At 31.3% G+C, this 27,707-nt stretch overlaps 1 protein-coding gene and 1 long non-coding RNA gene across 5 annotated transcripts in view; one reads left to right on the top strand and one right to left on the bottom strand.

Moving 5' to 3' along the window:
* LOC130448671 (band 3 anion transport protein) overlaps positions 1 to 27,707 on the top strand; it is a 246,568-nt gene that overhangs the window by 137,271 nt on the left and 81,590 nt on the right. For all 4 annotated transcript variants that reach the window (XM_056786135.1, XM_056786137.1, XM_056786136.1 and 1 more), the window contains 6 exons: positions 8,518 to 8,852; positions 10,176 to 10,495; positions 11,069 to 11,877; positions 13,986 to 14,233; positions 18,777 to 19,030; positions 19,722 to 19,891. In XM_056786135.1, the coding sequence (XP_056642113.1) occupies positions 8,518 to 8,852; positions 10,176 to 10,495; positions 11,069 to 11,877; positions 13,986 to 14,233; positions 18,777 to 19,030; positions 19,722 to 19,891 (2,136 nt within the window). The remainder of the gene's footprint in view (positions 1 to 8,517; positions 8,853 to 10,175; positions 10,496 to 11,068; positions 11,878 to 13,985; positions 14,234 to 18,776; positions 19,031 to 19,721; positions 19,892 to 27,707) is intronic.
* LOC130448675 (uncharacterized) overlaps positions 25,721 to 27,707 on the bottom strand; it is a 41,015-nt gene continuing 39,028 nt past the window's right edge. The window contains exons 2-3 of the long non-coding RNA XR_008910362.1: positions 26,095 to 26,211; positions 25,721 to 25,751 (exon numbers count right to left, since the gene is read on the bottom strand). This is a non-coding gene — a long non-coding RNA (uncharacterized LOC130448675). The remainder of the gene's footprint in view (positions 25,752 to 26,094; positions 26,212 to 27,707) is intronic.

Genomic DNA, 27,707 nt, shown 5'->3' with positions numbered 1-27,707 from the left:
TGTTAGGCAGATAGTAGCAATGAAAATGATGGACATTTATTTGTATTATTCTATCTACCAATTTACAGCTATATTATTCAGAGTGTTTCGATAACGTTGTACATGTAATATCCCTCGATACATTATGAAGACTGATATAGAAACATAAACCCTTCAAATTTTCACTTTATGAGATACAGGGTGGTGAAGTAGAATAAATATATTAATATACTCCTAACCGTGTAAGCTTTTAGAAATAGTTTTACCACCTTTGACCTCCCTTCAATGAACACTCACTATTGTTTCTGATTTTTTTTAAATATACGTTAAATTATGTTGCAGTATGCTTTCATCCTAATTTATTTGTCTATTAAAATAATTACAATGTGCGCAGATAACAAAAATATACAGTGCTTTTCAGATAAAAGTATCCACCTTTAATAACTTTTGTAATACTGGTATTTAGAAAAAATCCAAAAACACGTCAATTTATGTTGGAAGGGGCAAGCATTATGGCTTATTTAAACTTACTGGAAAAGCCACCCCCTCACCCCTAGCAGCATCCCCTTTATTTTTTTAAATTACTTTTCATATTTTTTATGTAAAATTTGGATACTCCTCTTTGAGCTGATTTCAAAAATGTATAATACTTGTAGGTTAAAGTGGTTAGTTTATGAGATAAACAATTTTTCTTTTAGGAGCACAAATTTTACTTATTATTTACTTTCACCTTATTTGCCTGTACTAAAATGGGTTGTACAACAGTTCAAACTCTTTAATCTTTTTAACTGTGCTATTTATTCTACTTAAAAAATCCAAACAACAAAAAACTCCACTTTTTATTAAAGTTTGACATTGTCAACTAGAATTTGTAGTCACTATTGATAGTGTAATTTGATGATACATTATTTATTTTGTTTCTCTGAAATGGTTTACTCTTTGCAAGAAAGAATTGAAATTGTAGGTTTATACTACCAAAATAATAATTGTGCAAGAGCTGCTGCTAGAATATTTAACGAATTACATGACGGAAGACATGCAACTCATAACTAACTATTCCATAACCAACCACATCAAACGTTTAACTTTTGGGGATGTTGTGTATGGAATTCACGCATAATATGTGGATCACTTTCAGCCCAATATCTACAATTATGCCTACTTACTAAGCCATTTAATGACCATGAGCATTCATCAGAAAAGCAAATATTGTTTAACAATTGTGGATTGTTATTGATAATTTGCGTCATTGGTTCGCAAAACTCTAGACGACGATCAAAATCATCTTCATTCAACTCGTGCACCAACTTAACTTTGTATGGGTGGTACTTGAATTTATGTAGAACTCGGAAAACTGTAGAAGATGAAACACCGATCGCTCTACTTATTGTTGACAACGATTGGGGTTGTTGAGCCTCTAAGCTGACTTGCCCTAAAATTGCCACTTGGATTGCTTAGTTATTTACGAGTCCCTCTCGCTTATGCACTTTATTGCAAACAGACCCTGTTGTGGTAAATTTCTCCATCAGTTGAATTACATACTTATGAGTTGCATGTCTTCCGTCATGTAATTCATTAAATATTCTAGCAGCAGCTCTTGCACAATTATTATTTTGGTAGTATAAAACTACAATTTCAATTCTTTCTTGCAAAGAGTAAACCATTTCAGAGAAACAAAATAAATAATGTATCATCAAATTACACTATCAATAGTGACTACAAATTCTAGTTGACAATGTCAAACTTTAATAAAAAGTAGAGTTTTTTGTTGTTTGGATTTTTTAAGTAGAATAAATAGCACAGTTAAAAAGATTAAAGAGTTTGAACTGTTGTACAACCCATTTTAGTACAGGCAAATAAGGTGAAAGTAAATAATAAGTAAAATTTGTGCTTTTAAAAGAAAAATTGTTTATCTCATAAACTAACCACTTTAACCTACAAGTATTATACATTTTTGAAATCAGCTCAAAGAGGAGTATCCAAATTTTACATAAAAAATATGAAAAGTAATTTAAAAAAATAAAGGGGATGCTGCTAGGGGTGAGGGGGTGGCTTTTCCAGTAAGTTTAAATAAGCCATAATGCTTGTCCCTTCCAACATAAATTGACGTGTTTTTGGATTTTTTCTAAATACCAGTATTACAAAAGTCATTAAAGGTGGATACTTTTATCTGAAAACAACTGTATATTGTAGATATTCAATTAACTAAAAGCAGTGAGTAATATGAATAATCTACTACAAACAGACAAAAAACAGAGTTAATGGAAAGTTAAATATTTAACACCTCTACACTAAAAGATCAGGAGCAGCAGAAGAGAACAGAAAAGTTTATGGGAAAATTGTAATTTCAGTAGATTACCTGCACTGGATGGAAAAAGATTGAGAAAATTTAGGATAGAAATTAAGGTAAAGCAAGGAAACATTCTTAGTCTACTTCTGTTAATTATAGTTATAGAAAAAAAGATAAAAACAATGGAGGAATAGCAATGGATTGTAGATAATAATTGGCTACACAAACTTACACAAACAATAAACGAATTATTTTATATAGACCATTTAGTAATAGTAGCAAATACAATTTTTAAAAATGGAAGAAGAAGTTGACACGTGGATAAAGACACTAGATGACCTAAAAATGGAAGTAAATATCAGAAAATGCAAGACAGTAGTAAACCAAAAAAGAGAACATAAGGAAAATTTAACAATGAAAGTAGGAAAACAGATAGACCACATACGAATACATGGGAAAAATAGATGCAGAGATAGCGAACAAAGTGAGAAAAGCCATTCAAACATATTATACTCTTAATATAAAACAATACAAATACAAAAAAATGAATCCTTGGTAATGAACAAAAAGACACCGAGAAGATTTACAGCAGCAGTGATAAAAAACTCATGAAAATAGCAGAGGAAACGGCGATGGACAGGATAATAAAAGACGTAATCATAGAAAAGATTAAAAAGGAACCAATAGGAAACAAAATGGTTGAAAGATGTTTAAACTGTTACACACACCTAAAGGGATGAACACCATAGAGCCTAAGTAGAAGGGTAATAGAAGCAAAAAGATATAAGAAAACGAAAAAAGAAAGATCCAGGAAAATTTATCTAGAACAAGTTACACAGGAAGAAGGCAAAAAGGAAAAATCTGATGCATGATAGAGCATCAACAATCCTGGACAAGAAATGAAAGAGTAACATAACTGAACGTAGATTTGAATAACATTTAAAGTACGTCCCTATAGGTATAAAATACCACGGCATACGAGATATAACAAAAATATAATTTTATTTTTTCATTTATAATGCCTTGTATCTCATTAACTAAGTATTAGAGGGGTTCATGTTTCCTTTCTTACTTTATTTTCAATGGCTATTGCCTGTATAGTGCAGGCAGTTGAATATCGGAACACAGTCTATAGTCAATAGTATTTTTATCATTCGTCATTCCAAAACATCGAAAGATTGCTTTGTGTTAACAAATCATTAAACCAGATAAAGCAAATACTTGTTGTCGATGTATTTCGTTGCACTCAACTCAGCTAAAATCTCGGAAATATCGAAAGAGAAAATGATCCCTTCCAATAACCGTAACCTGAAATAATGATGAAGTGTTATACGGTTGGAAAAATTTTGTTTAATGGTTTACTTTGTGTTCGATGTCGGATATTAATCGCCCTCTCCTATGTTTGTCATAAACATTTTTTAAAATTATCTGTCGCTCTTGAGTGATCCAAAATACATTTTTCAAGCACAACTGATTTATTCAATAAATATTATCATAACTACAAAATAATTTTATAATTTTTATTGGCAGTACTGTCGTATGCTATATTTTACTTTTTACGGGATGTTTTGTATATAGACTGGCTTAGATAAACTACTATTTTTCCAAAAATATTTATACATTTTTAAGACCACACTTGATCCTACTTTTCTATATAATTCCCAATAATATAAAGGCACTCAGAGGCTGAGGTAGGCAAAGATATTCCTGGGAAACGATTTCTGAATGTATCAACCTACAAATATTAACAGGAGCCTTGCCACGGTAATCAGCACATTAAGAGAGAATTCCAGATCAAAAGTATTGCACTTGGGGGGCGTATACAGTAGAAAATAAATGTCTTTGTAAAGGAGTGGGACTAGTAGCGCAGCTATAAATACTGTGCTCCTCTAGGACCACAGCAAGAAAAGGGGACATAATAGATCCTCTGGGTCCCAATATAAATAACACCCTGAATTACGCGATCATACAAGGCACTTTTCGTATACTGTTGACTAATTGTTTTCCATCGTAAATATAGTAGTTGCAAAGCGCTAGATCAGAACTGTATGGGGTTTATGGTCCAACTCTTAACAACTGTTGGTCATAAACATTTCTGATTTGGAGATGAATTTCAACTGCTTTGAAGCCTTTAGTACTGAAGAAAAACACTACAGCACTTCTGAATAAGTGGCGGCTTTTTAAAATTACGAAAACAGATACACACTCGACGGATAGTTCCGTAATGACGTCTGTAATTTCTCATCAGAGACCTTTATCACAACTCTGTGGTCGTCTAATTTATAAATGCATCTCGTAATTTGACTAGAACTAGAACTAGACTAGAACTGTGACCTCTCAGTCACACTTTATTATTTTCTTTGATCATGCAATGTTTTTTGGGAATGAATAAGGACTAGTTTTAATTATTATTAGTACCTCGATGATTTGTAGCCTTAGACGCAAGGTTATTTCATATTATAAAAGGGCAATCTGTTCACAGTTATCTATGAAATTCTACATACGAAACAACCTGTTATTTTTATCAGTAGATGGCTTCGATGTGTTACTCAATTTTATTTTTACTTTACATTACGTACAGTGTGACAAAACCAAGGGAACAAAATCCATTCATCGGATATTTTTCATATTTATGAAAAATAATTAAAACTATAAATTGACATTATTTAACACGAAAATGTGTAGCTGTCTATTCCCTTTGCATGACAGGTTTAATTTTTTAAATGATAACTATGAGCTTATGATTGATTGTTTGAAATTTCTCTGTACTGTTTTTATGTCCTACAAAAATACATTAAAAATAAATGAGTAATGATTGCCTCAAAAAGAGACTACTTATTACGTGGAAAGTTTTCTAATATAATAATAATAATCGTAGCTGCGCATTGAAGATATAATTCCACCAGCACTACAAATTCTAACGCATACACAATGTATATAATTCTACAGGGCAGATTCTATACTTTCACTTGCAGTGATAGCATTGTAATTACAGAAAACTAATTGATCATGTAAAAAAGTTTTATTCGGAAATTTTTAGTAAATTAAGCTATTTTGACTAGCAGATTACGTTACTTTATGAATACTGGTTTTACGAAATTATAAAACCAATTTTAACGTAGGGAACAAAACAATGTGCATTCCCTGCGGTTCCTACAAACCAAATGTGGTAGTATAGCAACCAAATACTCTGCTATCTTGAAGTACTATCAATTATATAGATAATTAAGAATTCAACTGATAGCGCTTGGTATTGGTAGGCTCTGTTTTTCAGTTACTATTAAAAACATAGAGATAGTAGACATATGAAAAAATAAGAACCAAGATGCACCTATCAAGCGATGAAGAGAACTCTTGGTGTTGGTTTCGTAACATCTGCGTTAGAAGAAAATTGTTACTCTTTGGGTGACTTATACGCGTAACGCACAAGGCAGAGCGTGTAAGCATCGCGCAGATACGTTAGCAATGTTGAATAATGTAGAGCAGCATATTCTATCTGTAACAGGTAATGATACATACACGACATTTTATGATATTTCTAGCCACCAGGATAGTATTAAGCATGGAGATCAACGTATAATTACAGCAAACTAGTACACCACAAAATGTTTACCTGCCTACCTTCTTGACTCTGGGTTAATATTGCATTACGATAATGTATCATCACACAATAGTCATTGAATATCTACCCATTCTTTTGATTTAGCTATGAGTGATTTCTGGGAATCATTTAATCTGAAGAAACATTTACGTGGTCATCATCCCATGATAGAGGATTAGAGAGATGTAGTAATTCATCAATTTTTTGAGAGCGTTCCAAAAGATGATTAACATCAAGCTTGTAAGTTATGGAAGCTATGGAAAAATGAATTGGTAGTTATTACTTTGAAGGAAAATAAAATCATTTTCCTACAATGTCTTGAACTTTTTTGTATTTGAAAATATATAGTAATGTACACCTCATCAAATAACATGATTCTTATCAAACTTGTGGTAATTCAGTTTCGTCCTACAGATCTGATTAATTCCCACGAAAATGCTGATAGATTCGCCACACCTGCAGGATACTTTTCATGAAGGTAACGATAATATTGACCAAGGAACAGCTGACAAGAAGCAAATATTGAGTTAAGATCTTCTAAAGAAGTTATAACAGAGATTAAAGAAAACAAATCCTCAGAAGCTTCGGGATTTGATCTCATTACTGGTGAAGTTCCGAGGCAACCTTAAAAAAAGCAATAGTTAAACTGAAATATCTATATCTATATCTTTAAAATACCATTGATATGAAGGGTAGCAGAGGTTATTATGATACCTAAACCAGGTACATCCCCTTACAAAGTTCTCAATTATACTTAGAGAAAATCTTTGGGCTGGACCTATTATTCAAAGGGGATTGAAATCCCCCGAAGCATGTCAATTTTAAATCAAATTCCATGTTTTTTGAGATATTTTTTTATAATTGTCTACAATAACTCGAATAGTGATTTTTTTGGTTTTTTTCACACTGTATAGTAGATTTACAAGAAATTGCATCTTATTGTAATTCTGCACTTTATGAAAAAAATCTGAAAACAAATTATTATAGAATTGTGAAAAATTGTTATTAGTCAAGTAATATTAATAAAGTATAAAAATGAATCCATAGTTCCCACCCATAAGGTGAAGACGAGAAGAAAATCTTGAAAACCATTTGAATTAGTTATTACCTCTGATGATATTCAGGTAGTAATTTCCAAAAATGTATGCGAAATGTTAACTCTTTATAGCACAATAACCACAAGTATAGTAAAAGTTTTTTTTTGAAAACGTTGCATGCAAAAGCCTGAGGATCCTACTTCACATGGAGCAATAGGTTGCACATTGGTACAAATTACGAAGATACATAATCAAAACTCGTTGTTAACATAACGATGTCCGAACTTACAATGGTTTGAGATAAATTTTAGAGTTTTCTCATTGAATCGCCGATCACTGTCTTTAGATGGATAACAAATTTTTTTAGCGTTTGATACCAAATGATACGACGGATACATAGAAATTGTCTTAGCACTCGCATCTTTTCAAAGTAGTAGATATTGACATTTGGTGAGTTGTGTTCCAACGATTAATGCCAGCGCATCCTGATGAAAATATAACGTATTCGTTTTTTATATTTTTTTAATGATGTTAGTTGCTCTAGCTGGTGAAGCCGGCATCTCACTCAAAAAATATGCTGCGTTCCTTTTTCCTACATGCCACAACTTCAACTTTAATACAGAGCACAGTTTACTCCAATGGTTTTTGACGATGTTCACTTTTTCGCTGTTTTCTTACTTCACTGCAAGTAACCAAGTTTTTGGATGACCTCCCCGTGATTCATAATTGGTTCTAGGTGTAGGAGTATTCGGACTAAGAAGTTCTAGGGCACCTTGTAACTATATATTATATGTTGCCCAGAAACGATTTGAATTTCCGCAGCATTTTGCTCAGGAGTGTTTAAAACTTTCGAATAGTTGCTGCCTTCATAAATAATTTCTTTTCCTTACTCCTCTGGGTGGCTTTGAATTATATCATATTTATTCGAAATAATTTCACCATCCTTTGCAAAATTATAATTCTTAGCTTCTAACATATCAAATCATACCAAGCGGTTGATGACGTCTTCTGACACTGAAAGCCAAAAATTTAATTCTTCTGAACTCTGAACTGAACAATTAGGTAACGTATATTTGGTTCTCTAAAATTAAGAGTATTTTGAAGATGAATACTTTCACGATTACCAATTCTATTTATAAATTTATCATTCAAGTGTTGGCGTGGTGGTGGAGTAAACAGTGTGTTCAGTCTGAATATCACCAACAGTTCCAGAAATTCTAACTTAGTCATAAAATTGTGGTTATTGTTCTTGATAGAAACAACGAAATTTAAAACGACGCTATTCTTATCTAATTAATTTTCAAACAATGAATACATAAGTATTCAAAAGTCAGAAATATATTAGAGTTAGTACACTTTGGTGTTTAATTTTGACAAGGTCAAGTGATTTGTGGAAACTAATCCTGTATTTTTGCGTATTAATTGGGATCAGATGTTTACCTTCATGTTAATAATGAATTGTTGTTTAAATCGATAACTTGATTAATTATTCAACAAAAGAAAACAGTATTGTAGCTTTGTAACTTTTCTTTAAAATTCATAAAGTGCCGGATGAACCCTTTAAATTTCGAAACTTATACTAAACAGTAATAACTTTCTTTTCTTCGTAGAATTTATTTGAAGCAGAAAAACGCAAAGTAAGTTTCTCCATAGACGGTACGTTAAAAAATGGCGATCCATCTGGTGACGCTCTGTTAAAATCAAATGACAAACCTCATACCATACTAGATTTGAAAGATGGAGAAGGGTTATTTTTTTCCACCAGTAGCGAAGATATCAGAAAAGCTCGCAATGACGCTTTATTTAAGAAAATTCCTGTTGGTGCCCAAGGATCCACGGTTCTTGTTGGAGAAGTAGACTTTTTGGAACAGCCAGCTATAGCATTCGTACGGTTGGCAGAAGGAGTGATTATTCCTTCTTTGATTGAAGTTGACATACCAGTAAGGTAATTACCATACATATTTTTCTACATTAATTTAGACTTTCAAGATAGTTATTCATCATTTCTCTAGATATCTTCAATTTATTACCCTAACTCCATAATAATGAAAAATGAGTGTATGAGGTAATTTTTAGTGGTTAAGTGGTTCATATCTAAGTAAAAAATTTATATTATATTAAAAGAACAATTTTGTTTTCCGTTGAAATGAGATCGATTATTATAGAAAAGAAAACAGCATGGAAGTGATTCCAAAAACAAACAGTAGAAAATAAAGAAGATTAAAACACAAGAAAAATATAGTATAGTAGTGTAAGTATAGGAGAGAATAGAGAAAGCAAATATCAAGAGAGGAGATAACAAGAATAAGTGGATATAAAAAGAAAAAATTATCAACTATACACAGGAAAAGAATAAATATATGAGAAAAATAGTTTTGGAAAAGAAAACTGCACGAAAAAAATTCCATAAAAAGACAGTAGAAGACAAAGAAGATTATACCACAAGAAAAATGAAAGAATAGAAAGAGCAAAGTTAAAGTGAATTTAGAGAGGAGATAAAAAGAATAAGTGGAAGTAAAAGGAAAAAACTCAACTACAATCAGGGATAGAATAAATATACAAGAAAGATTGTTATAGAAAATTAAACAGCATGGAAAAAAATTCCATAAAAAGATAGTAGAAGATAATACCACAAGAAAAATGAAAGGATATAAATAGCAAAGTTTAAGTGAATTTACAGAGGAGATGAAAAGACATGGAACATAAGGTATCAAGGAAATACTATTTATAACATAAACCGGACCGGAAAAACTAACGATAATACATATAGTAAGCAACTTAATGCAAAAAAAGTTGAAAAACTGATCCTAGTATTGATAGAGTTTTTAGTATGCATTAAAAGACAGTCAATTATGAGAGCTGAAATCTGAGAAAAAATGGATGCAACGGAAATGAAATACCTAAGAAGAATAACGAAAAAAACAAGGAAGGGATTAAAGACGATGGCAAAAAAGATAGAACATAGTGGAAGAAGAAGACGAAGAACCTGAACGCTCAAATGATATTTGAAAAGTTATAAGGAAAAAAAAGAATATGTGTTAATATATATTTAAAAAATGAATTCATTCCGTTTGTTTGTTAAAAATTGTAAAAGTCAATCTAAGCGCATCTTTATGGTGATTATTGGAGCTATTTACTTGATAATAATCAATCAAATATCATTTTTGAATATTTAACAATAATATTTCTCAACGATTGCACCACCATTTCGTTCTAATGATTTAATAAAGATTGGACGTATTATTATTACTTATAAATATTTTTTTAGGTTTATTTTCCTTTTGCTTGGCCCAAAACTGCCTAATATCGATTACCGTGAAGTTGGTCGTTCCATATCAACCTTAATGGCCAACCAACAATTCCACAATATCGCTTACAAAGCAGAGACTAGAAAAGAGTTACTTTCAGCAATAAATGAGTTCCTAGATGACAGTATTGTTCTGCCACCTGGCGATTGGGAGCGACAAGCCTTACTTCCTATTGAAGAAATTAAGGCTAAAAGTGAGGCTATAAAAAGGAGGAAGGAAAATGCTTTGAGAAAAGCTCAGGAAGCTCAAGGAATTATATCGACCCCTCTGTTATCTCAAGGTAAAGTTTTATGTTTATTTGATATCTGAATTCGTAACTTTTATCCTTCCTATCTAAAAAGAATACAAAATGTTATGTAACATGAACTTAGCACGTACAATTGCATGGACTTGGGCCGACCATACATGATCAGTATCATGATATGAATGGATTTAGGATTTCACGTTGAGATTTTGATTCATAGATTAAGATACGGGTCTCGGAGCTTTTAATTTCTCTATATTGTCGTTTTTTTATTAAAAAATCATGTTAATCGAAAATGGAAATCAGAAACCAGCTTATTTTCTATAAAATTTTCAGATCAAGATATAACCGCTTACTGAATCTCATGTATCGGATGATCTTTATGAAGGCATAGGCTAGATAAGGAGGATCTGGTTGAACATACATGTCCATTTGAAGTTTCTCTTCCACCGAAACAAAACTTACTGCTTTATATACGAAAACCTTGAAAACAGAACAATTATTAGATGATAACCTTTTTAACTACTCACCTTCTTACTTTCCGTTTTTATTTCGTGATAGATAAATGGAATTTTTTGATAATTTTATTTAACTAATTTTTTTTTTCAGATGAAGAAAAGAAGCCTCCTTTCGACGACCCTCTACAACGTACCCATCGACCATGGGGCGGTTTAATAAGAGACTTAAAGCGTCGTTATCCATTTTACAAAAGCGACATTACTGACGGTCTAAATGCTCAATGTTTAGCCGCTGCGGTTTTTATGTATTTTGCGGCAGTATCGGGCGCCATTGCCTTTGGAGGTCTAACGGGAGATAAAACAGAAAACCTTATAGGCATATCAGAAACTCTTCTATGTACCAGCATAGGAGGAATTATTTTCGCAATTTTCGCCGGCCAGCCCATGATTATAGTGGGTACGACAGGAGCACTTCTACTATTCGATCAGAGTCTGTTCGAATTTTGCAAATCCAATAACATTGAATTTTTAGCAACTAGAGTTTTCGTTGGTATATGGTTAGGAATAATTGGAGTAGTTATAGCAGCTTTTGAAGGCAGCCTTTTAGTTAAACTATTCACTAGATTTACCGAAGATATATTTTCAACTCTTATAGTATTATTATATATATTGGAGAGTTTGGCAAAAGTGTTTTATGCGTATGAGAAGCATCCATTGCTGGCGAATTATTGTGATAGTGCTACTTTTCCAATTGGTCCTAATGATTCGGTTATTGGCGATAATAATACAGACTTGGATGGTGAAAGACTGGAAGTTATCAAAGTTCCTATGATCGACGAACATGGAAGTCCCATCAACCAACCCAACACGGCGCTCTTTTGTACAATACTCACATTTGGAACGTTTGCAATTGCTTACTATTTGAGAATGTTCAGGAATAGTCAGTTTTTAGGAAGAAGTGTAAGTATTTTTCAATTAATATAAAGGGTACGTTAGTAGGAATGCCATAATCGAACTTTACGCCGATTTAGGTACATGATAAGGGTGTTATATTCGAATTTGACTTCATTATAGGAACATGATAAAGAAGTTCTTATGGACTAAAATGGAGGATAGATATTGAACAACAAGTTTCATCAGAACGGCGCACTAAATACAGATTTATTATAGCCACAATTTCCTGAACGAATCATCTCTAGAAATTCTCATGACAACTATTACTCAAACTTTTTTCTAATATAGCTTTTTCAAATCTAAGATCCATGTGATTGAATCGCAAAAATTCAGGACTCAAAGTCGTGACTCATCGCATTGGTATCACCCATTTGTCAAAATTTCAAAAATTACATAAAAAAACATGGGTTTGCATCAAGAGCCGTGAGTGTTTCTAATATATTATATCTTCCATATTTGAGTTTTTACTTTATAATGGAAATAAATATCACCACTCGGTTAATTTTGAATTGTGCATTCTTATTAAGATACTCTTTATAATATTTTTGTAAACTTAGTACTGTGCCTAATTGAAAGTATACAATTATACTTTGTTTTCTAATTTATTAGTACTAATACCTCAGACTCAATAATTATACTTTTCATTCATTCAATTAAATCCAATAATATCTACCACCCTTGTTTTTCAATACTGCGAAAGTTCGATTACATAATGGGGTACATACAGTTGATAAACTTCAAGTTTTTGTATGACTCTTAAAGAATAAGTTTAGAACTAAATAATGTTTACTGTAGGTATTTCTTGATCGGCTAATTCGTTTTCTACACAAACGATTTCTTTGAAGATGTCCCTTTACTATCAAAGCACACCTATTTTGAACTCAGTCCATTGATTGCAAATATCTCACCATGCTATAGTACAATTAATTCTATTTATTCAATCATTTACTTTTTAGCAATATTCTCAACTCTTTTCTATTACTTTCCATTAAAGTATTTCCTATATTTCTATTCTATTTCACTGGTTTTTTTCAGTTTTTCCCAAGCCCAAAAAGTGTACTTTTTAGTTTTTGAAAAAGATGACCATTTTTAGAACTTTTGATTGATGGTCCCTATTTTATCTATCGATTATATGTTTCACTTTATTATGCCTTCATTTCCTACTATAATCTCTCCTTATGTACTCATTTGTACTAAGTTAAATCAAATTTGATAGAATTAGTTTTTGTTTCAATATATGTTATTAAATTCATTACTATCTGCTTTTGATACATCTTGTATATATCTCTAAAGTAGCAATTACATCAAAATATAACTTACCTGCCAAAATGTATGAATACAAGATTTTGTCTTGTAATTAGTTTAAATTACATCTTCGTAACTCTGCTAGGATAACTCCTTGAATTCTGTGATTCCAATATTGTAGATTCATAATTTTCATAAAACCAGTCACTTATTTTTGAATAGGTTTTTCAATCCCAAATGATGATCTTATTTCCTCATTTATTCAGGACATTAGTCCTTTGAACAATAGAAATTTTTTTGTGGAGGAAAAAATCTTCAAAGGCCAACTCGGCTGCTGGAATTGAGAGGATTTGTGGGATTTTTACCACTACCACTAAAAACCCCCCTCTCAACAATATTACGTAAACATCAGAAAGTATTATTTCATCATATTGTTTGGACTTATTTTAGTCTATTTATTAAATCTTTTGGTTTTGACATACAATAAAGGTATGCTCTGCAGTATCTTCCACTTCAGGACAATAAGGACAAATGGGCGAGTCTGTAATTTCGAAACGATAAAAATAAGCCTAGAAACATCCCTGTTCTGTGAGTAGCTATGACAAGTAGTAATTTACACATCCGTGTTTTCCATTGAACCAAATTTTAATATTAGGGATCTCGTCTTTGGTAGCCTTGCATGGATACTTTTTTCTTCTTTGTTTTAGTTACTTTATCTTCACCATATGTCAAACTTCTTTCCCTCACCAGTAAGTCTATTTATAGGTATCAAGTCAGCCAGACCAATAGAAATAATAATCCAAAATCAGATACTTCAACTAATTATAATTTGAGTTTGAAATTTGTTTGATAATTTAATTATATTTCAGGCTAGAAGAGCACTAGGAGATTTTGGAGTACCAATAGCAATAATAATAATGGTCTTTGTCGATTATTTGGTCCCAGAAACGTATACAGAAAAACTTAATGTACCTGTAGGAGGATTGAAACCGTCAAATTCTGAAAGAAGGGGATGGTTTATATCTCCAGCGGGAGTACCTATTTGGATAATGTTTGCGTCGGTAGTTCCAGCTGTGCTCGTTTATATATTATTATTTATGGAAACACATATTTCTGAGTAAGTATACTCGTTTCAACCGAAGATAGTTAATAACTCGTTAATATATTAATTAGAAAAAACTGTTTGTTCCAAGATGTACGCAAAATATATGGATTCAGAGAGATGTATGATGTACTCAATGGCTGAAAATGGTGACTTCCTGAAAAATATATCCAAATTTTGGTGCTTCGCGTTACTGTACATTTTATACAACCAACATGACGCGTTATGGATAACTGTGAAATCATAAATAGTTACCAATAAAGCGAATACCGAATGTAAAATAAAAATACTAACACGTTTCAATTTATGGATTAATTGACCATTTATTTCTTCGTTTATAGTAACAATTATTGTCACTGCATAATCTTTTAGTGCAGCTGCATCTAAGTAAACCAAGCCTAGAACGTTTACTTGATATATTGGTTGCGGTTTACAAGGATAATTCTTTGATGTTGATATAATTTGAATTATTAGATGGTGACATTAACTGCAAATTGGTTGGAGAAGTTCATTTCTTAAGAATAATCTATCCAGTGTCCGATTCTTAATACTCAGTTTACATATGTTAATCCTAGAAACAATAGTTAATCCTTTAAGTGATTATTTTTTTTAATCAACTATATCTTAGTAATACTTGGTAATTAAAGCCATTTTTAAACAAATCGCGTTCAACACATTATCGATCTCGATCCAGACGAACTTAACAATTATATTTCGTGAACGTTATTAAGAATATTAGCTCTAAAATATCCACATGTCGAGATGCTCTCTCTTCTATCGTTCCTTCTAAAAGAATCACGGACAGTCTCTTCCTCAGACCTGTTAATTGATCTGAGCTAGAGCAAACCATACTCAGAATCCAAAAGAAGACATTCTGCGGCATCGATGAATTATCAGCTAAGTTATTTTTGAGTTTTCCGGAAGTAATGGTTAACGTTTTATGTTGGCTAATAAACAAATCCTTTAAAAACGTGCTTTCCCCGAGCTGTCTGAAAACACCTATAATAGTTCCTCTGCACAAGGGCGGCGAGAAAAATAACACTTAGAATTATCGTCCTATCGCATTATTACCAACCCTATCAAAGATAATCGAACGACTAATGAAAAGCCGTCTATTACCCTTTGTTTTACAACATAAAATCCTGACATCTTAACAATTTGGTTTCCTACCTAATAACTAATGACTATGTTTTTTATTTTCAACGAAATATTTACTTCACTTTACAATAAATTTTACACAGCTTCGGTTTTTTTTGATTAACCTGAAGTCTTCGATTGTGTTGATCATAAAATTCTGATTAACAAACTAGAATATTATGGCCTCCTAGGTATTCCATTAAAATGGTTTGTATCTTACCTTGTCGAAATCAATTGGTACGAGTTAATGGTAAAGTAAATTGCCAATTGGCAGTGGTGTTCCTTAGGGTTCAGTTCATTTTTTGATTTTCATCAATGATCTCACTGACATACGGATCAATGGTCAATTCACTTTAACGAAGATGATACCAGCTCTACATTCGACCATGGGCAATGATCTCATAACTGGTCTGACGCAAACGGTCTCTGTTTAAACACTGAGAAAACTTTAGTTTTATTCTATAAAGGAGTTTGAAAACCTTTAATACTCAACTATGACTTAATACGATCTTGGTCTACATATTGACAGTGCCCTTCAATGGCCTGTACATATAGAAAACCTGACAAAAAATCAACCTTTGTTTGCTTTGCCATTAAATCTGTATTTGAACAGCTCGATTTTTGTACAGCCTTAACAATTTACTATTCGTTCTTCGAATCGCATCTTCGGTATGGTTTGTCTTTATTAGCGGCTTGTAGTTTGCACCTCTTCGATTCTATCTAGACCTATTCGTTATATTTATGGTTTAAGTAGTAGAATACATTGCGAAATCTATTTTTAAAAACACCAAATTCTAACTCTCCCCGCTCTCTTCATTTTAGAATCTGTTTGTTTGGTTCGCAAACACTTTCACAACTCAACTGAGAGACTCATGAATACCTACCCTACTAGACAGGGCCGGATTAATATTTATAAGACCCGAGGCTAAAATAATGTCTGGGCCCCTTAAGGAATTCGGAAACCCGGAAAAATTCACAAAATAATATCAATACGTTAGATTTGTGGTATCAACACATCAAAAAATAAAGAACGATTTCCAAATGATGGGGCCCTCTTGGACCTGGGGCCCGGGGCTATAGTCCCCAGTTTAATCCGGCCCTGCTACTAGAAGAAAGAAGTTGGACATTTACTTGTCTTTACCTACGTTTGATCTGGTAAAAAATTCCATTATCTTCAGGGCGAAAAATTATTCAATCAGCTACTTTCTGAAATAAAAATGGCAAAAACTTTTGATTGATAAATTTCGAGGTTTGACAAAGGCATTTCTGCTTGAAAGATCTTTGATCTTATTCTGTGGCTGAATTCTACAATTTACCATAGACTATAGAGACCAGCATAATTGTAGAATTGTGTTGTAAGATATTATATACATTATAATTACTACAAGGAAATAATCAGAACAAACAATTGTAGACTATTTGTTAATTGAATTAAGTTGGGTTACATATTTTCCCATTGTGGTTATTTATTAAAACTCATAACATGAAATTCGTCGTTTAGCTTTGCTGATAATCACGATTTCACATTGTGGATCTTTCTAATACACCCAGAACGCATTCTGACTGTATAAAATGTACCTGGCAACTTATTATAGTCATTACTGTGTAGGTATAATTTTCGGATGATGACCGTTTTAAGCGATTTAATACTCGTGCATTTCAGGTTCCTTTTTCAAGATTATATTGGAATTTTTCAATAATTCGCAAAACTCAAAGTTGCGGTGTTGGGAAAACGTGATGCTAGCAACGCAATGAAAATAATTACAATACATTGATGGTTGAGGTAATAAAATAAGGTACTTATTAGGTGCTTAATATCGTGAAAGTGCCCAAATAATTAATAAACGAGTTAATTTCCGTGAGATAAAGAATCTAAAAATCTCTAAAATTAAGATCAATACTCAATCAGGTATCAACTAAGTAGGAACATTAGGTGCTAATTCAGAGTACCTGATACTACTATAAAAAGGCAAAATATAAAATAAATTTTCAAAATGCTGAATGTTTGAGTGCAATACATTCAACTTTATAGGTGATAAAAGCCATAGAGCCGTCTTGAATTATGCAATATGTCCAAGGGATGATTTTTTATCTTCGAAACTGTTAGAGAATGGAATAATAATTAAGTGCTCACTAAATAATCAGGAGACAGTCGAGAAATATCCTTTCTACAGTGTTTGCAGACCTTAAAACCAACATGCCTGATGTACTAAGTCCTATTAGGTCTTTTCCATTTTGAAAACTGACAGAATTAAGTGCTAATTAGGTGCTCACTAAATAATCGGCACCTTATTTTATTACCTCAACTACTAATGTAGTGTAATTATTTTCATTGCGTTGCTAGCATAACTTATTCCTAGTTCCGCAACTTTGAGTACTCCGTTGCTGTGAAAATTACAGAGCAACTAATTTTTGAACTTGGCACCCAATTAACACCTAAAAAGCATTTAATTGTGGCATTTTCTAAATGAAATTTCCTGACTTTGCGTTGCTGGCGAGACGGAGCTACCTAACTGAGTCTTAACCCGCAATCTGCACCAGCTTGAGACCGCGTGTTTTAGTGAATTTTGTGAACTCAGATTGAATGTGAGGTTGAGGACACCAAGTTGTCAGATTTTGTCATCAAATAAGCACACAATACTAAAGTAATGAAAACATTCATTGATGTAAATAATCTTATTGAGAATATTAACTCACATTACGTGTTTTTATTCACTGAGCAGTGATGTCAAAATTTGGTTATAAGAGTATCTCAGTTCACTTGAATGTAAATAGAAATCAGCTAAATAGTTGAACCTTCTCACTTACATAAACTAGAAAAAATTAAAGATGAAGGGAACAATGGAAATAATGAATAATCATTGGAAGAAATTTTGTATCTCACTGGTAATTTTAAGAAATGACAACATTAGAAAAAACAGCCTCTTTAAAAAAAGGATTTATCATATATCATCACCAACTCAAAAATACTTAGGATACATAAAAATAATGTACTATTGAGTCCAATATCACAACGGATCTAGATCAATCTTTAGCTACACACTAATTTTGGAGAAACTCAACCATTATTTTAATTCAGCAAATATCATAGAACATCAATTATTCCAGACTAACATCAACATCAATCTGATATTGTCATTTTTTGTCATGGAAGTTGATAAAAATTTTTAATGAAATTAAAATTGAACGAAATTGTAGCCTAAAATAAACACTGGGCTTGAACTCCTTTCTATAATGGTACAGATGTAATTTCTAAGTTTTGATATACGATAATATCATTTAATAAAAGTAAAAACTCTCTATGCCATCCCAAAGAGATGTTTATTTAATTTGTTATAATTGATATAATGGATACTATTTGGCATTTGATGACAAAGAACATACCACGCTTTAGATAATCATTTAATATTTTTTTTTTCAGGTTAATAATCAGCAAACCTGAACGGAAATTGAAAAAGGGCAGTGGTATCCACTTAGATATCGTTATTATTTGTCTTACTAACATTATTTGTGGATTCTTTGGATTTCCGTGGCTATGTGCAGCAGCAGTACGTTCCATCGTTCATACCTCGGCTCTGACAGTTATGTCAAGGACCCATGCTCCTGGAGAAAAACCACATTTGATAGAAGTAAAGGAACAGAGAATGTCTGGATTTTTTGTCGCTATCTTCATAGGTAAATCACATTATGTTCATGTTTCTCCATATTTTTTTATCTATATTCCATAACCATTTCTTTTATTAAAAGTTTGTAGCTAAGTGTTCTTACTGGGTCTATTTATCTATTATTTTTTGTTATTTGCTTGCATTATATTGAGGGTTTCTTACTAAACTTTATATCTTTTCGAACTAACAACTGTCTAGTTTTCAGAGATTTTTGTTGGTTTTAATAGTACTTATTCCTTCCCAAATATGATGAATAGGTACCACTATTTTAATGCCCTGTTACTATCATCTTTTTATTTCTGAAATTTCCTTTCACATTTACAAACGCAGCTACCGTCATTTCCATTTTCATTTCTATTTTTCTTATCTTTTATTGTCTTATTCTCTCCTTTTTGGTTATTTAATAATATTTATGTTCTACTTTCCTTCCTGCTTAAGCTTTAAACTATTTATTTGCATTTACTTAATCTTGCTTTAGTGGTAGGTACTTCATTGACTTCTTCTAAATATAGGAATCTTTATCCGTTCATATTCTCCCTTATCCCTTCAGATTGTGTCGAGCAACGTTATTATTTTGCCGTTTGTTTCAACATTTGTTTCTTCCTTTTACACGATTTTAAATAATATATTGTAAATATTTAGATTTCTCATTCTTCTATACCCTAATGAGAAAAAATATTGTAGTTGGTTTTTTATTCCAGGCTTGTCCATTTTTATGGCACCTCTATTGAGGTTAGTACCAATGGCTGTGGTTTTGGGTATTTTTTTATATATGGGTGTAGCCTCGATAGATGGTATACAATTTTTCGACAGGACGAAATTGCTCTTAATGCCAGTAAAACATCATCCACAAGCTTCATACGTCAGAAAGGTGAGTGATTTATTCTTTTAAAAAATATAATTCAGGTTTTTGTAAAAATTATCATAGAAATCTTTTCCAAAATTGATATTCAAATTATAAAGAAATTTAATTAAAATGTTAATCAAGATATTTATATGAAGCTAAATAAAATTTGCTTCTACCTGTAAAATTTTAATTTGTAACTGTACATAAATAAATAAACTGATACATTTTAATTTCACGTGAATTTTTAAAAATTTATTACATCTCATTGTTCATGTACGTGAAGTTATTTGAAAAAATATTATATGGATAAATAACTAAATAAAAGTATAGAGACAATAGAATGGATTTGAAATGAGTTATAGCTCCTTCCAAAATATTTCATTTTGACCTCAATTAACATTAGGTATTATGTCATCTAATAACCTCTAGGTAGGTGGTCGGTAATGCCATTTAACTAGTACAGGTAAGTACTTAGGACGCCTTAACTAATACAGGTAAGTACTTAGGATGCCGTTAAATAGTTAAATGATTATTTAATTCAAATATAAAAAATTTATAAAAAAATAAAAAAGTCTTGCTATACTTATATTTTTTGTGATGAATCAGATTGTAAAATATGAAAATAACCAAATTTAGTAGTTTTTAATTATCGCAAATAGAATATTTCATTTGTTTATCAATGAAAAAATGAAAATATGATACAGTATATAACTGTAACGATAAACTATGAAGAAAACGAGGAGTAATCCACCTCAAAATAGGATTTTAAAGCGCTATCAGAGATAGTCATAATCCAAAGGATTGAAAAATTAGAAAAGTATATCAATTAATTAATTTCCAAATTTTTTTCTACTCGTTGTATCAACAGTCGATATCATCCTTTTACATTGAAATTAGGTATTTCATATTAAAAATTCTATTCCATTTTACAATAATCCATTTGATTCATTTTGATATTTATATCAAATAATCCATCTAATTGAAAATTCGACTGAAAATTGAGACGAATTTGTTTTCAAGTAACGACATGATTTCTGTTTACAGTATTATTTGAAACTCTATTTGCTTTAATTCTGCACACATGTCCCATCTGTCCCTGACTACTTATGTAAGATTTGGCCCGTTAGATTTCTTTCAGCTCAGCATTTGTTCTTCTCTATGACTCATTGTTCATTTTCATACCCTCCAGTATTTGTCAGAGTACTTTCCTCGCCCACACTACTATTTTTTCAACCCTCTTCTGGGTTAGCACCCAGGACTCACACCCACACAGTACAGTCGGCCTAATTTTTGTTCTATACATCTTATCATCGCTGCTTTCGAGATTGCTTTTGTTTTGATAATATTATTCAAGGACCCAATTATATAAAAAAAGTTGATGGTTGTGCTATGGCAGCATGGTATGGAAGATCTTGAGGAAACTTACATTCGTATCGTCCTGTCACTAAAAAGATCTGTGATAAGTTTGGCTCATAGATCTATCGCTTAAAGAAAATGTTTCTCTAAGCGCCTACACTATCTGTAACTTAATCTCTAAATAATTTCAAGTTTATGGTTGTAACAGATATCAAATCAGTCATATCTACAAATATATTCAATTCGTTTCTTTAGAATAGCTAACATTCTATTTTTAATTGAGAAAAAACATTTTTTCAACTCAACTCAACAACCAAAGGAAGAGAAAAAAATATGTTGTTCGCGTTAGATATTCTGAACGCGTTTCGTTATCAGATACATGCGCAGTTAGAAATTGTGCGTTCGCGGTGCTAATAAAACATATTCCGGATTTATAATCCTGTGTTCACGGACCACAAATTTCTAACTCCGAACGTATTTTGAACGTATATGTAAAGTTGTTCCGTCTAACGAAGACAGAATGACAACCATTTCTCTATCCTCAGAGATTCCAGCTCGGTTCTGCGCATTTTCAAGCACGCGCAGTAAAGATAAAGTGTCTCGAACGAGAGTGAAAATGAATATTGTCGCCACCATAACGTAGGGACGTTTTTCCCCATACCAATTGTCCATATAGGAGTATTACATATATGATTTTGAATTGATTTATCCTCGGACCTGAGTAAGGATGAACTAATCTTTAACTTATGTGTTTTTCTACGTACTTGCAGTTAAAAAAAAATCAGTTATATAGTAAAGTGATAATAAATGATGATACATTTGATTCTCCTAGATAGTTTTGATTCAAATTATAATTTTAGAAGTTCATAAATCGTCCGAGGAAGAATGTATATCAAGAACATATTCAAACTAAAGCTTGCGCTTTTGACACGTTCAAAAGATCGTCAAATTACATTCGGAATGTGTTCATATTATCTATCGCGAATAAAGCTGATATTCTTTTCATTATTGTATATTTAGATATAACAATAAATAAGAAATATTTATCACTGATCACGTGATACTATACATATCTTTTTAGTTTTCAATTGTTTGATTATTATACAATTATGCCAACTGTGTCTTTTAATAATTAGTTCGTATAACTATCACTTCATTTTATTCGAGTTTTTCAAAATATTTAAATTGTTGTTTCTCGTATACAAGATAACAATTTCTCGATAGTCTTTCACTTAACCACACTTTCCTTTCGGTAATCTTGAAATGTAAAAACAATGATAAGAGGTTATTTTTGTTAGCAATGTTGGATAGCATTTTAAAAGGATTAGTGTGTAGCAGACTGTTTTTATCAATATTGTATAGACGAGTGTCTCCTTACATTCATCACAGAGATATTTGTCATTCATATATAATATATATTTCAAGTATCATTACATTGAATTCTGAAGTCTATACAATAACAATAATAATAATAATAATAATTAATAGTCGATCGAAACGAATCATTCAGAAATTTTTGGGGAGCCACTGAAGGCTCCTAGATTAGTTACGTTTAACCCATTAACGTCCAAAACTTTTTTCGGAAATGTTTATTAATTAATGTTGTTCCAAAATAATCTTGAATAAATAAATTATTATCAACAGAGTTACGCCCAAGCAACTAAAGTTGCTTCTGATAACTTAGAGAGTAATTTCTACCAAGCAATTCAGGATTTAAATCAGGATAATAATATCAAATAATTTTAAAATTATTTTTATCAATCAAAAAAGTTATTGCAAAATTATTAATTTATAGTTTGAATTAAAATCTAATCTAAGTTTTTTACTAATATATTTCTCAAAGTATTTCTCCAAAAGTGAACAATTTATATATTTTATGGTGGATGGTGTCTAAAAAACATTCAGGTTGGAGTGAAAGAGTAAAAAGGTCTTAGCTAAGTGAGTTGTTAGATATTTACATAATACACAAACTTTATATTTAATTTCCCTTTTAACAATTGAATGATCCAACCAATCAAAACCAAGTTCATGTCCAAGTACAGGTTAAGTGTGATTAATGACCATAATTCTGAAGAATATACGGAGCATATAACCTCTGGAGTTGCGAAAAGTCTATATTAGAACCTAACAGGCTATGCAATACTATCCTTGAACTATATAATCATTTATGGTTCAGAAAAAATAAAGCCACCACTTTGTTTTGGGCTTAATTCTAATCTTATATCTAGATATGAATTAGTTGAACAAATATTCATTTTGGCATCTTAAAACACAAATTATCAATATTAATGTCCCGAGTGCATGTCAAATTGTCGATAATTTAATTTTCTCGAGTGCGCGAATGCGCACGAGAGGAAATTATGAGAGAATTTGACATGCACGAGAGGGCATTTTGGCAGACTATTTCCTGAGAAAAATTTAATTTAAAATAAACAATAATTGTTCCTTTTCTTAAAATATAAAATTAAAACCAAATGATGTTTATTAATCCTAGACGAAAATTTGGCACTAGTGCAAATTATCGATAATTTGCACTAGTGCAGTATTATCGCTGAAATTTGATCGTTCTAGGTAAACATAAAATATTACAGCTTTTTGGTTGGCTTAAATTTTTCGAAGGAAATAGTCAAAACAATAACGACATTGTCATTCTATGAAACCATATTCAATTTCCTATTGGAAATCATTTGACATTCATCTCATAGTTCTCAAAAAAATGAATTTTTTTACCCTAAAGATAGTTTTCTATAATTTAATTTATTTCCGCGTAATGTCCCTATTCCCATGGGACTTTTTTGTTAAGTTTATTCACGTTATATTTTCCATATATCAAAAATATATACATTTTTTTCATATATTTTCGTTGTAAAATATTCAGATTGTAGATACTGAAGATATAGCAAAAGACGAAATTTTTTTTTCAGTTTTTCCTGTAAAAAAGCAGTAAGTTTAGTTGCATCAAAATTTGAACATAACTCTTTCTCCAATTCCTTTTTTTGACCATGGTAAAAGAAAGGATTCACTAATTTTAATATAATAGCTCTCTAAGAAAAAATAACTTTCCTTTTTCCACAATGAAGTTAAGAAGGTATCCGGCAAAAAAAGTTACCCAAAACAATCCCCTTTCACTATAAGTCACATGGTAATGTCAACTAAATCACCTCTTCATTTTTCACCTTCATCCTTTTATTATTGAAACTTTTTGGAAAAGCTGAAAATTTTTAATTCGTAGAAAATTTTGAATTGTCAAACAACGTTAGTTGCATTTGGTCACTAATGGGTTAAGTCTAATGAACTAAAAATCCCATATCATGATTGCATTTGACGACAGATTGTGAGGCAACTTAGATAGACATAATTTATGCCACATAAAACGCGTATTTTTTTACTTATATATATAATAACTATAATAATAACTTATATTCTTCAAGTATTCTTCAAGTATCAGCGATATATAAGCAATATTTGCTGAGTCTTTCATGTATATATACAATTGACAGAAATCCGAGAATGAATTCTACGGGTAAGGGAAAAAATCTTACATATCGTGTAACACCGCGTAATTCAAAAACGACAACTTTTCAGAACCAAAAAACTATGTGTGTTTGCATATCGCGATGATGGAGAGAGTCAAATAATAGTCAAAAAATTGTTATAATTTGTAGACAAAAGCTCGTAAAAACTAAAAACAAACATAAAAATAACTAAATAGAGATACAAATAAAATAAAATTTCAATATACAGAAGAAAATCACAATGAGTAACAAAATTATAGATAATAGTTAGTATATAAGTTCATAGCAAAAATTAAACCGGTATGCGGGAAGAGATGATATCGATTTAATTTCAATTGGCTAGTGATTGTGCATTTTATTGCATTGTAAAATATTGAGCCCTTAACTAATTTTGAATGTGGAGTAGGTAGATAAAGATGGTGTTCAGAGTTTTAAAGTGGATAGCCGTGCAACGTCCTTTCTGAAGAAGTGTGCATACGAATTAGGCAAACGGATTCAAAGATAAATAAGAAAGGAAATGTCAGAATTTTTAATTTTTAATTGAGTCGTACCACTCGTACCCCAGAAGGGAAGGTTACATTGGAGATGCGATTCAATGAGGACATAATAAACTGTTGAGGAGGTACATAGATATGTATATTTTTGAAAATTTATGAACATAGATCGATTTTTGTATCAGTTGTCTAGAGGTGCATCTTTCGATTCTCTATCGAATGACATTCAAAAATTAAAATGGCATTATTTGGACTTACGTGGTGTTAGAACTTAAGTAGGTGATTACTACACTCAAATTTTGACATTCTTCCAAAGCAAGACAAAGTTCGGCTCAGTTAATGTTGTGAAGTATTTATTTTTTACTTGAATAAGAATTTAAATAAAAACCTTTCAAGAAAAATATTTTTATATTAAACTTATTAACAAATGTAAGTTCAAGTTATTGCAGGAAATACATCTTTTGGATATTTTGGAGATGATTTTTTAACCCGCCGCTGTTTTTGTTTGTACACCTGTATCTGAAAATTATATTTATGGATACTGGTTTAACATGAACATTTAAAATTTAAATTATCATTAGTAAAAGTTTGCATTTTATGGAAAGTATCGCAGTAAAAGTCTACAGTCACAAAAATTACCATTTTATATATATTTCGTAAATAAACATAGACATATACGGTTCAACAGAAAACGTGGTTTCGTTAAAATAATAGAACTATACTCGTATATAATGAACGCTAATGTAATGTAATCTAATAACCATACGCGATTTATCAAGTGAATCAAGTAGAATACTATAATTTATCTACGACTATAACAATAGATACTGAGGTTCGATTACAGAGAAAGAACTTGACTTACAAATTTTGCTAGTTATATATAGCAATACAATCAAAATTCTATTATTTTCGAATCATGAAGATATCCCTCAGGAATAGTAGTTGATCATGAACCGCCATGGTATTTCGTATCCAGCATCTACAAACAAAGTTGCCATGTACCCGTATATAAATTACAGCATGGTATATTTTGTACTTAGTACACTGAGCTTAAAAACAGATTCACGATCATCTGTATCTGTAACTTACAAAATTATTTGCACATATCGGCTAGATTGTTTTGTCTAGTGTATAACTGTTTATATAAATCTCATATTTTGAAACTTTAGTTGATACCTTTCAGTTTTTAAATATGGCAACATGTTTTGTAAAAGTTGATATCGGCGGTTATTTTTTGGCACTCTATAGGAACCCTGCAGAGGAGCATTTTCCTATATCAGGGGCAACTCCAACAAACCTTCCCATAATAAATTCCCCTCATCCCACCCAACAATTATCCATCGAATCTTTCTCTCTCTCATACTCTACATCAAAAATACCCCAATGATCCACAAGGGCTTTTTTGAGAGATCACCGGTTGTCAATTTTATCAGTTATAAATGTCAATAATTTAAATTTTGTTTGTTGTAAATTGTCTTGATTTTAGGTCTCTCCTGAGACCAATTTTGGTATTTATCAAAATATTGAACATCTTACCCCCCCAAAAAACAAACTGCACTAAATGATTGATAAATTTGTAATTGCCACCAAGACTCTACCAGGGCATTTATTGGAAATTGTCAGTTATATTCAATTCATCGATCTCAAAACTAATCTGGTTAAGAAACTGTGCAAAAATACGAATTTTTATCACAAAACTCTTTTTTTCTATACTGTGTAGATGTTATAGAAATTTTGTTGGTCGAGCATCTCAATTGAAAAATGAAATAAAGGAATTCTTAGAAACGGAACAATGATGATATATTTTGATGATCAGAAAACAGTTTACTGATCAGATATCTTATAAAAGTTGAACGAGCTACATTTGAAACTGTGGGATATGGGAACGTATCGACTTACACGTCAGAATTGTATCCAAGCTTTCGTTTCATAGCTACCAAACTGATTTCGTAAAGTGAACCTTCAAATATAAACTATGTTTGAAAATCTATGCAATAAAACTGAAAACTATAAACTAGAAATTACAGTTTGTTTAAACCCTTCAATCTGAAATTCAAAATATATATCCCCAATATCAACAAATAAGAAGCTGCTTTAGAGCAAAATCCATTTCATATATCTTTGGATGTCGACGATTTTCTCTATGTGATTCAGTATGAATTTTTGATAATGTTGAATGACTTTTGTGATATATTCCAGGAAAAATCGTTAATTGATTTTTTTGATGTGCAATTCGTCATTTATTTTCACGAATTTCAAAGATTTTCTTTTGAATATTAGTGCTATTGCCAATTGTTGTGAATTTTGTGAAATAAAATTTTTGACACTTTCAAAATTTTAAGATAAAAAGCACTAACGAACTTATGTCCAAGATAAGAAGGGTGCGGTTTTATCAAAAAATAATAATTACAAAATTATTGCTGTTAATCAAAAAACATTTTTTTTGTCTCATTGATATTGACTGCTGGGAACATG

Source organism: Diorhabda sublineata, chromosome 9 (assembly GCF_026230105.1).
Source record: "Diorhabda sublineata isolate icDioSubl1.1 chromosome 9, icDioSubl1.1, whole genome shotgun sequence".
NCBI lineage: Eukaryota > Metazoa > Arthropoda > Insecta > Coleoptera > Chrysomelidae > Diorhabda > Diorhabda sublineata.
This window is presented reverse-complemented; position numbering and strand designations above follow the sequence as displayed.